This window comes from Phalaenopsis equestris, unplaced genomic scaffold, assembly GCF_001263595.1.
Source record: "Phalaenopsis equestris unplaced genomic scaffold, ASM126359v1 Scaffold233543, whole genome shotgun sequence".
Taxonomy (NCBI): Eukaryota; Viridiplantae; Streptophyta; class Magnoliopsida; order Asparagales; family Orchidaceae; genus Phalaenopsis; species Phalaenopsis equestris.
This window is the reverse complement of record NW_018251487.1, coordinates 20,260-37,159: the sequence shown is the minus strand read 5'-3', so window position 1 is coordinate 37,159 and position 16,900 is coordinate 20,260. Positions and strand designations below refer to the sequence as shown.

General features: G+C 31.9%; 1 protein-coding gene across 1 annotated transcript; it reads right to left on the bottom strand.

Moving 5' to 3' along the window:
* Positions 1–1,079: 1,079 nt before the first annotated feature.
* LOC110038691 (transcription factor bHLH106-like) lies at positions 1,080–2,308 on the bottom strand. Its single transcript, XM_020743587.1, has 3 exons — positions 2,300–2,308; positions 1,676–2,202; positions 1,080–1,219 (listed from the first exon to the last, which is right to left on the bottom strand). Exons 1-3 carry the CDS (start codon positions 2,306–2,308, stop codon positions 1,210–1,212), a joined length of 546 nt encoding a protein of 181 aa, XP_020599246.1. The 3' UTR covers positions 1,080–1,209.
* Positions 2,309–16,900: the final 14,592 nt, after the last annotated feature.

Here is a 16,900-nt window from a genome sequence, read left to right as displayed (position 1 = left end):
GAATGTCGATACCATTATGGACACATAACAGATGGGTAAACGACACTTTGGGTTTTATACAATAACTCTAGCCTAGGTCATCGTAAATGCTTAGCGAAATAAAAGTCATCGATAGTAATGTCGGAAAATAAATTCTCGACAAGCTTTTTAGCTATGCACCAAAAATTTGTTTGTAAGCTGTCACAATTTTAAAATTTGATGGCATTTTAATTATTTCTGACAGATTTAGATTGGCAGTAATAGGTTGATTTCCTTTAATGAATGGAGATCACTAAGGCAAAAAAAGAAATATGTGATTATAGATGGATTGAAAAGAAATAATTTTGGAAAGTTAAAAAAATTTACTACAGTAATAAACATAATCAATCTTAACAAAATGAGCAAACACTATTATAACACCAAAAATAAAGACAAATGCCTAAACACAAGGTTGGAGTTAACATTCATTAAAAAATATCTTTCTACATTATAATCCTCTCCCGCATTTATACCAAATCCTCACGAGCTCAAATTTTGGTCACAATAAACAATAGGCCATCTTCTTAAAACACTAATACAACAAGATTAAATTAAAATATTTCAAATAAAATAGATCTCAACATATCATGTAAACAATAGAACGGCCCTTTTGTTCCAATATTGGGAATCCATTAATGGGACCAGTATTTTTGTTAACCAAGCCAACTTCCCATAACCTAATATTGAAAATTTTATGCTAGTGAAGTACATTGGTTGCCTATGCACTAATGTTGCACACATACGCACTCACACAAGAGTTGCCATATATATGCGGTGGTCGATAAACGCTTCTAGGCCTTCATTCTTCGCTTTATAAAAACAAACTCATCATTATTAATTTATATTATTAGTCTACCCTCAAAATACTAATTAAACAAGAGACAGATGGCACAAAAATGCTTATAGTTTAGATATCTAGCATTAAGTAGGAAAGTACAACAATATAGCATCTTGTGAATAACCACATTCAAACCATAACTGAAAAAAAAAAAGGTAGAATTGTCATAACCACTTTTGTGTTACAATACTAATGAACTTAGTTATTTAACTATTGTTCATATGCATGCTAGAAACAATAAAGAAGTAATGTTCTCTCGGCACTTGGATTGCTGAGATTAGCTTCCTCAAAACAATAGCCTATCGGGCAATTATTTTACTCCTCCAACAGTAAACACCAACCATTACAAACCGTTAATCATTCCTAAAACAAAACCCAAACAGACAAGGTCAGAAATCCTGCAAGAAATGCTCAATGCAAATTCTTATTAAAAAAAACACTTATCATCACTTAGTATAATACATCAAGATCTATTTCATTCAATGACGCGGATCTTGATGCATACGTACCTAAACAAAGATAAGCAAATTTAATAAAAATTTATAACTGGAATTCTGACAATTATTTCTGTCCACAAAGAAACATGAAGAGCAAAATATATAGTACCATAAACTAGCTAGCTGTAAGTTGGTTGCTACTTAGGAACAAATATTAGGTCAAAACTTCTAATGTATTAAGATTTTAATGGTGGGGCATCACGTGTCAAAATGACCCTATCATAATATATTTTTTCTGGGCACTTGGCACATAGCGCCCCACTTTTAGTGTCCTAATGCATTATGACTTCTGACCTAATATTTTTTGGCTACTTAGACATACATGTCAGTATTATCGACAACGCGCCTTCTTTTCGACTGGTCAACAGCCGACGTCGACCTGTTGACCACACTCATTAAAGCTTCTTTGATTAACACTCCTCCATCCTCATCAGAACCATCACCCATTCCTTCACCATACTTCTTATCCTTCTCTCTAGCAAGCACCAAAACATTCCGAACTCTGCCGCCAAGTGTTGCGATCTCCGCTCTCAATGTCTTCATCCGAAGCGATCGTAGGGTCTCAATGAGCTCCGGGAGGAGATCAGAGCGGTCTTCGCAGCATACCGAAGCTTCAAAAACTGACATCTGGCAGCCGTCGGAAGATGAAATTGAGGAAGTTGGATGAAGGCTTCCCGGAAGTACGCTGATCTCATCTGTCTCAGTTGGAAAGAGCTGTGCTTGAGATATTTCAGCAATGCGTTGCTTTAAGTCTCTTACATGCTCTACTGCCTTAGCAAGCAGTGATGCTTTGTCTGTCTGAGGAGACAGTAAAGAGAAAAATGAGAACTGATCAACCAAAGTGCTTAACTGAGGATAAAGAAAGAGTGAAAACGGTAAAAGCTAGACATGAAGATAAAAAGTTTACTTTTGGCATCCATAACCTCAAATCATAAAGAACACGTACTTTGCCCATTGTTATGTACAAATTCTTTCAAGACTCCGACTTTCCTAATCTATTTTATTACTTAGGAATTGGTTTTGGCCTTCTTCCCACAAATATGAATTATTTAATAAATGTATATATATATATATATATATATATATATATATATATGTGTGTGTATATAGATATATCCATATATGTGTGTGTATATATATGTATGTATGTATGTATATATGTATGTATGTATGTATATATATATGTATGTATGTATGTATGTATAAATATGTATATATATGTATGTATGTATGTATGTATATATATGTATATATATGTATGTATGTATAGATGTATCTATATGTATATATATACATGTATGTATAGATGTATGTATATGTATATATATATACGTATGTATAGATGTATGTATATGTATATATATACATGTATGTATAGATGTATGTATATATATGTATATACATGTATGTATAGATGTATGTATATATATGTATATACATGTATGTATAGATGTATGTATATATATGTATATACATGTATGTATAGATGTATGTATATATATGTATATACATGTATGTATAGATGTATGTATATATATGTATATACATGTATGTATAGATGTATGTATATATATGTATATACATGTATGTATAGATGTATGTATATATATGTATATACATGTATGTATAGATGTATGTATATATATGTATATACATGTATGTATAGATGTATGTATATATATGTATATACATGTATGTATAGATGTATGTATATATATGTATATACATGTATGTATAGATGTATGTATATATATGTATATACATGTATGTATAGATGTATGTATATATATGTATATACATGTATGTATAGATGTATGTATATATATGTATATACATGTATGTATAGATGTATGTATATATATGTATATACATGTATGTATAGATGTATGTATATATATGTATATACATGTATGTATAGATGTATGTATATATATGTATATACATGTATGTATAGATGTATGTATATATATGTATATAGGAGGGGAGGCGGCAGCCGCGGCAGCGGCGGCGGGGCTTATCATCATCTCCGGCGGACCATAGCTGGCCTCGTCGTGAGATTCCGGCAAGAATGGGAACATGATGGGTGTGGTTTGGTGCACCAGGCGGCGGCAGAGACTCGAGCTTTTGGTTGTTTATGAATGAGACACCAGTGGGAGACAATTAGAGTGGGTAAGTGGAAATGGAGATGGTCGGTTGGCTTTTCTTGGCACATATATATATTGTGTGTGTAGAGGTGATAATGTAAATAAAGAAAGTCGAGTCCAATGAGATGGCCGGGATCTACGACGTTATCAGAGTGACAATTTAGATATGGATTAATTGTTTGCATTTTTTAAAGAATATATTCATAAAATCAAATTCTTCATTGGAATTATAAGAAGGCAAAAAAAAAAGAAACTGATATAATCAGTTGCCATTCTCGATCAATGAATATAAATACCTATTTTATTATTTTTAACTTTTTTATATTAAAAAATCTCAATATTTTAGTGGATTAATATTTATGTAGAGAGGGAGAGAGAGAGAGAGAGAGGAAAAAATATCACCTCAGGAGTACTGATGCATTAGTACTCCAATAAGGAGGTGTCACGCATATAAAAGTCCTACCATAATGTCACATGACACCTCCTCATTGGAGTACTGATGTATCAATACTCCTGAGGTAATATTTTTTTTTCGAGAGAGAGTTTGAACTTATATGGCCCATTGTTATTTTAAATTGAGAAATTATGCTTTTTACTCATTAATTGGGCAAATGATACACTCACATTTACCGTAGAGTACTTAAGTATATTACGAGCAAAAATAATTCAAAAAGTAGCTAAAAAAGAGTAGAACAGAATTCAAATAATATGGGGATCATATTTTGTAAAAGGGGCATTTACTAACATGTCACACAATTCTTATGTAATTACATACAACACTCATATTTATATGTAAACCACTCGATACTTTATCATCAAAAAACAAAAAAAATAAAAATCACCATCAGGGTCTTTTTAAAGTGAAATGAACATTTTTATGTATTGGTTTATGACACCATGTTGTTATAAGCATAAATATCAAATTTTGGGTGCTAGATATATAAATACGTAAGAATTGTGTGATATGTATGTGATGCTCCTTTATAAGAATAAGAAACATTTTTAATCGTTAGTAAAAACACATTTGAATCATCATTCAAAGATTGGTTCGAACAATCATTCTAAATTAGAATCTAATAGAGTTAGAATAAAGTTTGAATGTTGTTTAAAAAAAGGCTCTAATGAGATTCACATAAGGTTCAAATAAGACTTTGGAAGGTTTGAATAAATCAAGATATTATATTATTTCATTATCATATATCTAACATAGTTGACACAACTTTAATAGAGAGCCAACTAATGTATGTATCAAAAAAAAAAAAAAAAAAAAACCATAGTTAGAAGGAAGTTCAAAGAAGGTTTGTATATGTTACCATCATAGGTCAATCATGGTTCACCGTCGCATTGAAAATCATGATTCATAGATATTCATCAAGAATAACTTATTTATTATTTGATCGTTCATTCAGTGTTGATCATTTTTAAAAAATTATTCAATTTTGATTTGATTATAAATTATATCTTGGATTGATACAATAGAGAATGCAATCACAATTACTATGACACAATATAATGCAAGTGTTTATAACAAAACCATTAGTCATAATATATGGCATGGATTATAAGAAATAATACACAACTATCATTCACAATATATTTTGAAAACTTTAAAAATAAATTTACACAAATACCATAGAATTACATCAACAAATGATCATATAGCTTGATGTTACATGAAATAAATCTGCATATAGACAATCCATGAAGAAATTTAAAAGATTAGATGTAAACTCCTCAAGACTTTTCTTTGAAATTAGTTATATCAAATGTCATTCAACATACACTCTACGACTACTATTGAAAAAAAAACATAGCAACCACTTTTATATGCAAGAAATACTTAAATAAATAAATTCTTTAATATTTAAATTATTTTACCATAGTTTAGTCATTGAGATCTCATCTATAATGACCCTACTCGATGTATATAAGGATTTGGTGAAAATATGTAACATTGGTCAAATGGCCTTGAATTCTTAAGAAATCTTAGGAATGGTCTACAAGAAGATATCATCATTCACGGATACTCAATGGGCAAACTTGCCTTGATGATAATCAAGTAGACACACGCACCGGTCAAGCTTAAGACAAGCTCACTATATGAGTACTTGGATGACTCACCAAGTCAAGTTCAACATGAACCCATCAATTTTTATAGAGGATTTTCTAGTAAAGCTTAGCACACTCACACATGTTATACCTAAGGCAGACCCATCAATAGACAATGGGAATTCATCAAATAATCTTGTAAGAAAATTCCACAATAATATCAAGGAGCTCACTACCCAAATGCCGAGAATTACTCAACAACTACCACTAGAAGAACTTTGACTTCTTCAAGTATAATAACTAACTACTAGTTTGAGTTTGAGTCGTTATTTAGACTATAAACCTATTGTATTATTCTTTAAATATTTATATGTATTGTGCGTTCTTTAGCTATTATATAGTATTTACACCAAAAATTCATGCTTATAAAATGTGGATCATGGGAAAAGCTAAGAGCACCACTAATTTCAGATGGCTATAGCCCTCTTCTACATCATATAATTATTCATTAAAGAAATAATAGATATTTCCCATCTTTCACTCATATTTTATCTTTGTATTCTCTTAAACTATTATTTTATCTAAATTGGCAAGATTCTAACATAACTCATTGCAAAGTTGTCTTGCTTTTTATATCCTATTTGGATAGATCTAAACCCTATAACGTAACTCCGCCCATTACGTCAAGATCCATAAAGACGGGCATGAGAGCCCACTCTATTAGAGATTCTAAGTGATTTTTCCTAATAAAGATAAAGCTCTAGCACAAGTGCGGCACATTAAAAGCAAACACTTGCCTAAATATATATGTTAAAGGAAATAATATTGTCTAAAACATGCAGGATAAACCACAAAAAAATTAAAGTGTCCTTAATTACCTAAAAATGCTACATCACTAAAACTGATCCTATTCTGTAAAAGAGCCATTACATGCAATAACATAAACTCAATTGGCTGAAAGAGCATAGTAGAAAGCTACCTAACTTAATCCATAAAAATAATAGTGTGAACTTAATCAATTAAAGAAGCTAACTCACAAATATAATAAAATCATTCTCAACTAAGTTGCCTACTCAACCCATAAAACCACCTTAAAATTAGTGTTTACTAATAATTCATCCATATTTTAAGAGTATAGTTGATTTCATTCTCAAACTAAGGATCAGCCTAAACTTCATTAATGACCCAATAACCTATTTAGCTTTCAACCATGACATAAGAACCTACTGAAATTCATCTTAGGCCTAAGAATTTGCTTGGTCATTATTATTTGTTTGATCGTCTAACAGCTTACTTGGCCTAATGAGCCTACTCATTAGTTTTGCATAGTAATTTTTTCATTCTAAATAGTTAACCTTAGATTAATATAATTACAAGAAGCGAACATAACAAAATTGATAAGGTAAGGAAATTTATTTTTTGTGATTTGTCTTTACAAGAAATACAAAACATAAAAGAAAAGAAAATTACAAATTATGTTTTTTCTCCCCTTAATCAAGCTTTGTAAATCCTTTTTTGTCACATAAAATATCAAAAAGTTCACATATTAGATAAGTGCAACTACTTTGACATCAACTTATTTGGAAAAAAAAAATTGATGGCTTCTTAAAATCATTAAGAGTAGTGTAATGAATTAAAGAACTCTTCAAAGTGTTGATCTTATTGTTTGGTCAACCCTTATATCCAATCTCATTGGGACATAGGAACTTACTACTAGTGTCACTAAATGCCCGAATTGAACTCAGATAAACAATGACTTGAACCTCACTTGAGCTAAAACTTGAGTTAACAGTAATTTAATCTAAAATTAAAATCCACCCAAAGTGAATGAAAATTAACCAAACTAAAACAAAACAAAAAATAACCAAACTTCAATCAAAGTTAATTTGAGCTAAAAAAACTTAATTTAATCAATAAAAAAATTCCATTAAAAGCTTCACACAAAATCCACCATATTTTGTCCCTCCTAGAGTGGGGCTAATACTTTGACATGAATTTTCATAACATGTGGACAACTTTAACAAAAAAAAAATAGCATTGTTGAATTTTGACCCGACCCGCAATTACATAATTATTTAGGTTTAGAAATATGGACAAAAGCTTGACCCAATTTATATTCAGCGACTAGGGTACAAAATTAAATATTATATAAAGATGATAAAAATAGTTTACACACTATGAGTACTATGCAAGAATACATATTATTTCAAGTAATATAGAATTTTCTTTAAAAACTTCAATATCAACCCCACAGAGATAGCCAAAACTCTTATAAAATTAACTTTAATAAAACTTACTTTTAAATTGTAGAAAACTTATACAGTAAATGATCACAAATTTTTGTGTAATATCTAATTCTATAGAATTAAGGGAATGCTAAGTATGCTAAGCAAATGCAAAATGTAAATGCAGGACAGTCTAAAAAGGTTTTAAAATTTAAAGTTACCACTACTCTAAACTAAAAATGTATGAAGAGTTCAAATTTGTATAAAACATCATTCCCCTTGCAATGAGTTTATAATTAGTGTAGGAAAATAATTTTAAATATAAATAAGGAATTATGAAAAATAGGAGTAATTCTGTTATTTACCCTCTATCAAGTGCATAAAGAGCATTGTTTAATCTATAGTTTGGTCCCTAAGCCCGTGGTTAGGTTGGGAAGATACTAGCTTCACTCTTGAGTTCTCACTTTCTCTCACTTGAGGGCTAACCTCTCGCTTCAGTTTCCAAACATATGGACCAAATTGGGAATTTTAGTCAGTCACCTTAAATTTTCCAATTCTACGCCCGTCAAAACATTCCAATTATACGCCCGTCAAAACATGTTTTTCTATTTATTTGCACTTAATCTCAGGGACTGCATTCTATTCATGAGGCTAAATGTGATTCTTACTAAGTTGTAACATAGCCCATTTCGGGTCTCTACATTTTACAACATATTTTAACTAATTAATTGACCACATTGGCAAATAAATTAAGTATAGAGTTTGAATCATCACAATTTATGGAATTTTAAAAGCACTTCTACTAAACTACATTCCTACACATAATTATTCCTCATTGTAGAGAGAAAGACAAAAGAAACTACATAGATCTCATGGGAAAGAAACACTAACACATGAATTTATAGATAAATAAAAGCTTATAAGACAAGACAAAGTAAAACAAACAAAGTACACAACCTATCTTAAATTCCTTCCCAAGAAGTCATTCTAATTCCTTTGAATCACTCACTCTCCTTAAAATTCCACTCCAAACTTACTCAAAATCTGTAGTGAAGAAGGTATCTCTCACTTCTCATCTTCTCCTCCAAATCCAAGGAAGCCTCCAAGACTTTCTCCTCTCAAGGAAGAATCCAATTCTATACAAAAGAATCCCTTTTCTTCCTCCCAAAAGTCTCTCTCTCTCTTTTGAATCTCCAATGAATCTCCAAAAGTCTCTTTAAATAGGGCTCTCAAAATCCCCAAGAGTTTATTCAAACACCTCTTCAAAATTTGTTCATATTCAATGGAACTTCTAGATAACCTTCTCTAGCGCTTAGGCATTGAATCAACAATAGCATTTTTGCTTCATTTGACTCCAATTTGATCTATTTATGTTCCATTTGCTCCATTTAGTGTACCTACACCCAAAAACATCAAAAATACCTTTCATTAAAGTGTAATATCATTAAAAATATACGTTAAATGTGCAAATAAAATTAAAATATTTTAGGCATGCCAAAATTCCCCAAACTTAACTTTGACTTGTCCTCAAATAACTTAGTTCTTCTAAAAAATAAAATATTTTAATATGTGGTAGCGGGTTTCATTAAAGACCTTTATAATTTTGTCCTATAAATGTGATAGTCATGACTTTTGGAAAATCTTAGTAATTTAGGTTAGAAATAAGGCAAAAGAATATTCTGTAATCAAGTCCAAGAATTCTAATTTTTCTATTAAATTTAAAAAATTAATTGTAGTTAGAAAAATATAGAAGTCTCAAAAAAATAACATATAGAATTTGAGAGAATTTTACTTGTAATGGTAAACTAATATTGTAAGAAAATGAAAGCTCGGAACTGTAATAAAGTTTTTTTTCTTTAAAATGATTCAAATAAAGCCAATTTTTAATTAGATATCCCCTCAAGCTTCTCTCCACTTTCATATATACTTTTCTTTTCTTTCTTTTTTTTTTCTTTTCTTTTTACTTTCAGGATCATTTGCAATATATTCTTTTCTTTTTTCTTAGTGAGGATTACTATATCTGGATTAGCCTTTAATGATTTTGAAGTTCATTATTATCCTCATAAAGTTAAAAACTTATCACATTGCTTTACCTTAATCCATTGTATTAGTTTTCAAAAATGGTTTTTCATAGTCTCAATTCATTAAAGTATAGATCTAAGATCCTCACTGTTTCAAAATATAATTTCTTTTCTACTTTAAATAGTAAAATTATATTCCTGTTATGTTTTACTTAATATTTTAATTCTTAAATCTAATCTTTGTCACCAAAAATTTACTTAAGTCTACCGCAACATCTATAGAATCAGAAAAATACGGTTCTCTAAAAATAACACCACATGCCCCTATATTGCTTTAAAAAGATATTTTCTTTGAATATAGTTTCTTAAGGACAAATAAAATTATGTTTTTTTAAATTTTTTCTCCCTCCCACAAGCTTATTTTTTTCTTTATAGATTAAAACTTTTATAACTTAAAAGATAGAAGCAGGAAGAAAATTTTAAAAATGATTTTTGTAAAAAGGGTTTAACATGAAAGTATGTAAGTACTGGAAGCAGGTATACAACAATAGTAGAGCTTAATTAACATTTATATAAAAATGAAATTACTAAGTACAAGTGTTTTTAAACATAACAACATGCATAACAACAACAATAGAGTAAAACAACTAGTAGTGTAGTAACACATACAAAAAGTAGTATAAGAAACAAACAACAATAAATCCAAATTGCAACAAATTCACAATAATAATTTCTACACTAAATAGTTTAGAATATCTATCACAATAAAACTTATAATAAACAAAACAAAGATACTAATCCTCATCATCATCTCCTCCTCTCTCCTCCTCCTCGTCCATATAGTCTGAAAATGGAGGACTCGGTGGAAACTAAACATTATGATCTTCTTGCAGAAAACTTACCACAGATGTATTGAAACTTGTATCATAGTCATGTTTGATTTTCAAGTATCCCTGTACATGATCAAACTTATCATCAAGATCAGTAACTTTGCCTTAAAGATATGTTATGTCATGTGTCAAAGCCTGATAATCACTGTGAAGATCTTCTAGAGTGGCTTTGGATCGAGCAACAGTTGGTCTGGAGGTAGAGGTAGAAGGAATATCTGAACATCTTCCCCTAAATCTCATTCCAGCAAGCAATTTATATACTTGAACATTGGTTCTACTAATTGGTTTAAGAGTTTTTATTTATTATCCCCAACACTCATATGTTAATCCTGATTGTTCACATAAAGTAAAAATCAAGGCATGGAAACCTATTCCTCTAGTAGATCTACCTCTAGAAGAAATATTCTGATAATTTATGGATCCAATATTTAAATTCTTCATCTCTTGAATGCAAAAAATTCATGGATGCTCTCTCCTTAGCCACCTCACTAAGATGATTTGAAGGAAGAAGTTGTATAAAAATAAATTAGTACCATGTGTTGAAGGGTGCATTTAGCATTGAAGGAGAGAAGTTTACCATATGATTGTTCTTAATTTTCCAAACTCCTCTTTCATCAGTAAAAAATGCAATCATCTCATCCAATTGTGATTCAAAAGACTCAAATGAAGAATAATCATAATATGGAATATTAGGCAACTGTTACAGAGTATTGATGCTTTCAAGAGTAACTTCCACTCTTTTTCGTTGAACATAAATTTCATCATCAGAGGCATTCAGGAAATTGGTGTATAGTTACTATATAATAGAAATTACTACTATTGTGGTGAAGTAACAGAAACTTCTCAGTGTCAGGTTATAATTAAGCTTTCAACCGCTCCCCCGAGATTGAAGAAAGCCCTCTCCCGAGTCAACTTTCTATAAGCAAGAAGACTGTTGAATCTGTACTGAGCCTTAATATTTTTTACCTCATTTTTGGTTGAGCCCTAGCCTTTTAGGACCCTAAGATCTAACCATAGGAATTCTCTGCTGACTATTCCTAGAACACTAGAGATGGTACCCTCACTAATAGAAATTCCAAACTCTTCTTTGCTCTCCTTGAAGTTCCACATGTTGGTTCTAACCTTTAGCACTTAGTAGGTGAAGCCAATATGGGAGAGCTCCAGATGGGTGGTTCCCCATAGGACTGTCATAGGACTGTCTAACCTTAGGGTTGACCTTGGGTGATGTGGCTTGGTCTAGTACACACTTGCACTTCACACTTTCACCTGCAACCTTGAACCCTAACCTACAGGTGTTTGGGTTGGTTCCCTGCCCTTTTTGGAGAACCATGTGGGTGGTATCCCAAAACCCTTAGCCTTTGGCTAGGGTAGATAAGACCAACACATGTAGAATCCAAAGTGGGGTTTCCCTGGTCTCATGACACCATGAGGGTAATTCTATGGTTAGCATTTGCATCAAACCTCAACCTTACCCATTTACCCAATTTTGGTCTTTTAGCCCTAAATTTTCCCATAATTACCAAAATGCCCCTAGCACCCCAAAATTCCAAGGTTGGTCCAAATCCCTCAATTATGTTCAAAAATAATTTTTAACCATTTCATACAATCCAAATTACCTAAAATATTCCAAAATCTCCTAAATTCCTAAAATAGTACCAAATTTATCAAAATTATCAAAATGCCCTTGGTGGCCTAAAAATTCCTTAAACCTCCAAAATCATTCCAAATCACTTCAAATATTCCCAAAATCAATTTGAACTACTCCATTAGGCCCAATTTGACAAAATTGACTAACTTTGGCCAAAATCCCAATTTTGCCCCTAAATGCCTAAAGTAACCAAATCACCCTAAATTTCTACCAAATTGATTTCAAATTTTCCCAATTTAGATTCCAAATTCAAATTCATCATGTCCTAACTCAATTAAAACCAAATTCAAGCCCAATTAAACCCAATTCCAAACTCCAAATCCAAAACCAAGTAGATAGACTCAAATTGATCCAAAATCCAAAAAATCCCCGAATTGAGCTTCATGATCAATCAAATGCCACAATTGCCAAATTGATATGTTATATAAAATATATAAAATAGTTCACACACTAGTAGTTCTACACAAGTGCACGTATCTCTTCAAGTAATATAGGGCTTTCTTTAAAAACTTCAGTATCAATGCCACAGAGAAGTGCCGTAAGAAATTCTTTAGGCGAATTCTAGTCTACTACTATGAAGTCTTAATTTGCAAAATGAAAATTCTTATGACAATAACATAAATCAAAATATTTAAACTATAAAAATTAAAGTAAGAATGACAAATTAAAATGGGTTTAATGAATGCTAATAGAAATGTAACTAAAAGAGCTAAGTTTACTAAATTGTTTACTAAACTTTAAAATTAAATTTATTAAGACTAAATAAGGTTTTGTGACGAAGAGTTCAAATTTAAGAAAGCATCCTTCCCCTTTACAATGAGTACATGGTTAGTGAAGAAATTAAAATCATTTGAAAGAATATATAAAAACTGTTTTGTGCCAAATATGAGCAATCCTACTCTTTACCCTCTTCTGAGTGCTATAAAGAACATTGACTAATCCAGAGTTTGGTCCCTAATTTAATGGGTAGGCTGGGATGATACTGGCTACCACTACTCCTTCCCATGAGGGCTAACAATCTCACATTAGTTTCCAATAAACTGGACCAATTTAGGGATTTTAATCTGGCACCTTAAAAATTTCAATTCTACATCCAATAAAGTATATTTCCCTATTTATTTGCACTCAATTCCATGAATAAAATACTCTCCCATGAAATCAAATGTGATTCTCCCCATGTTGTAGAAATCATAGCCCTTTCAGAACATATACTTTTCAACACATTTTAACATTTCAATTGATTAGATCAAAAAGTAAATGAAGATGGGAGTTCGAATTATCACAAATTATTAACATTTAAAACCGTATAAAATAAAATCAATTCTTCACAAAACCATATCTCAAAGTAGAGAGAAGGATAAAGAAGACTACTCAGAATTCATGAGAAGGATATGACGAAACACAAATTTCATATATAAAAATAAGTTTACAAAATAATGAAACAAAGGAACACAGCTTATCTCATAATCCTTCCCATGCAAATCTCTAGAAGTTCTCTTCAAGCACTTTCCCTCCTTACAACACTCTTTCTCTCTTTACAATCACTCTCAATTCCCTCCTAGAAATGTAATGAAGAAGAAATATATCACCTTCCCTCTCCTCTTACAATCCTTGAAGAAAATCTATAAGCCCTTGCACTATAAGCCCCCGCCCCTCTCCCTCACGCCACACACACACACACACACACACACACACACAAAACTTACACCCCCCACACGCACAAAACTCACGCCCCCTCCCCCACACACACACAAACACACACACACACACACACAAAACTCACACCCCCCACACGCACAAAACTCTCGCCCCCTCCCCCCACACACACAAAACTCAAGCCCACACAACTCTTCTTCAAGCCCTAGATTTCCCTCTCTTATATAAAAGGTTGCCTCCCTCCAAAAAGAATTCAAAATTCCCTCCAAAATTCTATCTAAAATTCAACTCTTTTAATTCAAAATACAAATTCAAAATATTCAAAATACATGTCCATTGATCCAAGAGACATCCCTTCATAAAAGAATCTTCCAAAGTGTCTAAATGCATTGAATTACTCCAAGGGGTGTTTAAAACAAGTGTCCTTTTAAAATTTGCGCAAAAACTCATCCTGAATAGCCTTAATCCACAAAAAATCATCTTTGGCACATCTGGCGCCAAATCGGCACATATCGGTACTATTTTGGTTGAAGGAGTTGCCCGTAAGCAACTATCAGTCAACGAAATAAAAATCACGTTGCCCTCTACGTAACCCTCTTCGGAAGGACATTTTAATGTTTAGAAAAATATGAAATCAAACTAACCCGATATTCTTCATAATTTAAATGAAACAACGTTGTACCTCAAACCCTGTATCTATTCTGAAGGATAAACACAAGACTTGAGGATGATGCTCGATCAAATAAAATGAGAAATATATGATGTCTATTTGGTCTGCAAAACCGTATTATTTGCCAAAAATTTCTCCTATTTAATACAAAGAATTTAATACAAATAATTAAATAGGGTTTATATTAAAATGGGTTCGGACAAGCTTCCTATCAGGGCAAGCCCCTATAGTTAATTACATCCTAAACGATCGAAGTCAGCTAAGAAAACTCTCGATAAAAATCAAGAAATATTATCTTCAATGATTTCAAAAGGATAAAAATTTTCAACGAGATCGAACAAAGAGGTGTGAAATGGGATTGGCTAAAATTTGGAACATTTTATTCTAGAGTCCAAAGGAGGAAGATATAGGGTCTATCCTATGGTTTGGCTTCAGTTTTGAGGAGAAATTATTTAAGTGTTTCATCCTACAGATTTTATTTGTTTAGGGCTTACATTTGTGTGAAATGATCACACAAATAGCCTGAAAGATGTGAAGATTTAGGTCGTGACAAATGACAACTTCGAAATCCTAAGGCGAGTTAGGGCTTAGATTGCATAATATGATTGTGTAAAGGCCTAAGGATAAGTTGAGAATTTATGTTGCATAATCAAACAACCTTGAAATCCTATGGCTTGGTTTTTTAATTCGGAGGAAAGAATTAGTTTAGTTGGGAAGACATGTTTTGCTGTTGAAGATGGTTGTGCTGCCCACCAAGCTAGCTTCAAGCTCCTTGCCGTGACGAGTTTGAGTTTTCTAGGGTGTCAAATTATGATGTCAAATTAGGTGGACCTATGGTTATAGTTCTTTAAATGTTATGGGGCATATTAAAGTTGATTAGAGTGACACTGATTAGGATCCTACGGTTCCCTCGTTCCGGTACCACTATTTTCTATTTGAATAACTTAGTCCAAATGAATTTACTAAACTCAACTTAATGAGTCACATACATTCACATACATTCATTTAGATCGTGGGAAGCCTTGTTAACAACCGTAGGTTACCTCCTCCGAGGAATTTTCGCTCATACAATAGATACGTCTTATGTAGTTTTTGTAATTTTTGTGATTAAATTTTGAGTTGTTTTATATTTTGAATGTTGTGGAGGTGATTTTTATCTTGGTTGATTTTAATTTTAGTTTTGGTTTTGTTTTTGGTTTTAATTTTGTGGCTATCCTAGGAGTTTTGGTTTTCATGCAGGGTGACATTGTTAGTTAGCATGCAAGTTTTGTAAGCATGAAAAGTACAGTATTAAAGTGCAAGAAAGACGACACTATAAACTATAAAAAATGTACCTTGTTAATGTTTTTTTATTAAATTTTGAGTTAGTTTATATTTTGAATGTTGTGGTGGTGAATTTTATCTTGGTTGATTTTAATTTTGGTTTTTGGGTTTTGGTTTCATGGTTATCCTAACTATTTTGGTTTTCATGCAGGGTGACCTGCAGGGAGACCTTATTGTTTAGCATGCAAGTTTCATAAGCATAAAAAGTACATTATGAAAGTACAAGAAAGACGACACTGTAAACCATAAAAAATGTACCTTGTAGAGTCCAAAGGAGGAAGATCTAGAGGATGTCATAGATCCAGAGGAAAACCTCGGGGACTTCTCAGTCTATCTTATGGTTTGGCTTCTGTTTTGAGGAGAAGTTATTTAAGTGTTTCATCCTACAGATTTTATTTGCTTAGGGCTTACATTTGTGTGAAATTATCACACAAATAGCCTGAAAGATTGAAGGTTTAGGTCGTCACAAATGACAACTTCGGAATCCTAAGGCGAGTTAAAGCTTAGATTGCACAACATGATTGTGCAAAGACCTAAAGATAAGTTGAGAATTTATGTTGCATAAGCAAACAACCTTGAAATCCTATGGCTTGGTTGTTTAATTCTAAGGAAGGAATTAGTTTAGTTGGGAAGACATGTTTTGCTGTTGAAGATGGTTGTGCTGCCTACCGAGCTAGCTTCAAGCTCCTTGCCGTGACGAGTTTGAGTTTTCTAGGGTGTCAAATTATGATGTCAAATTAGGTGGACCTATGGTTGTAGTTCTTTAAATTTTATGAGTGATATTAAAGTTGATTAGAGTGACACCGATTAGGATCCCACGGTTCCCTTGTTCCGGCACCCCTATTTTCTATTGGATTCACTTAGTCCAAACGAATTTACTAAACTCAACTTAATGAGTTCCATAATTTCATTTAGACCGTG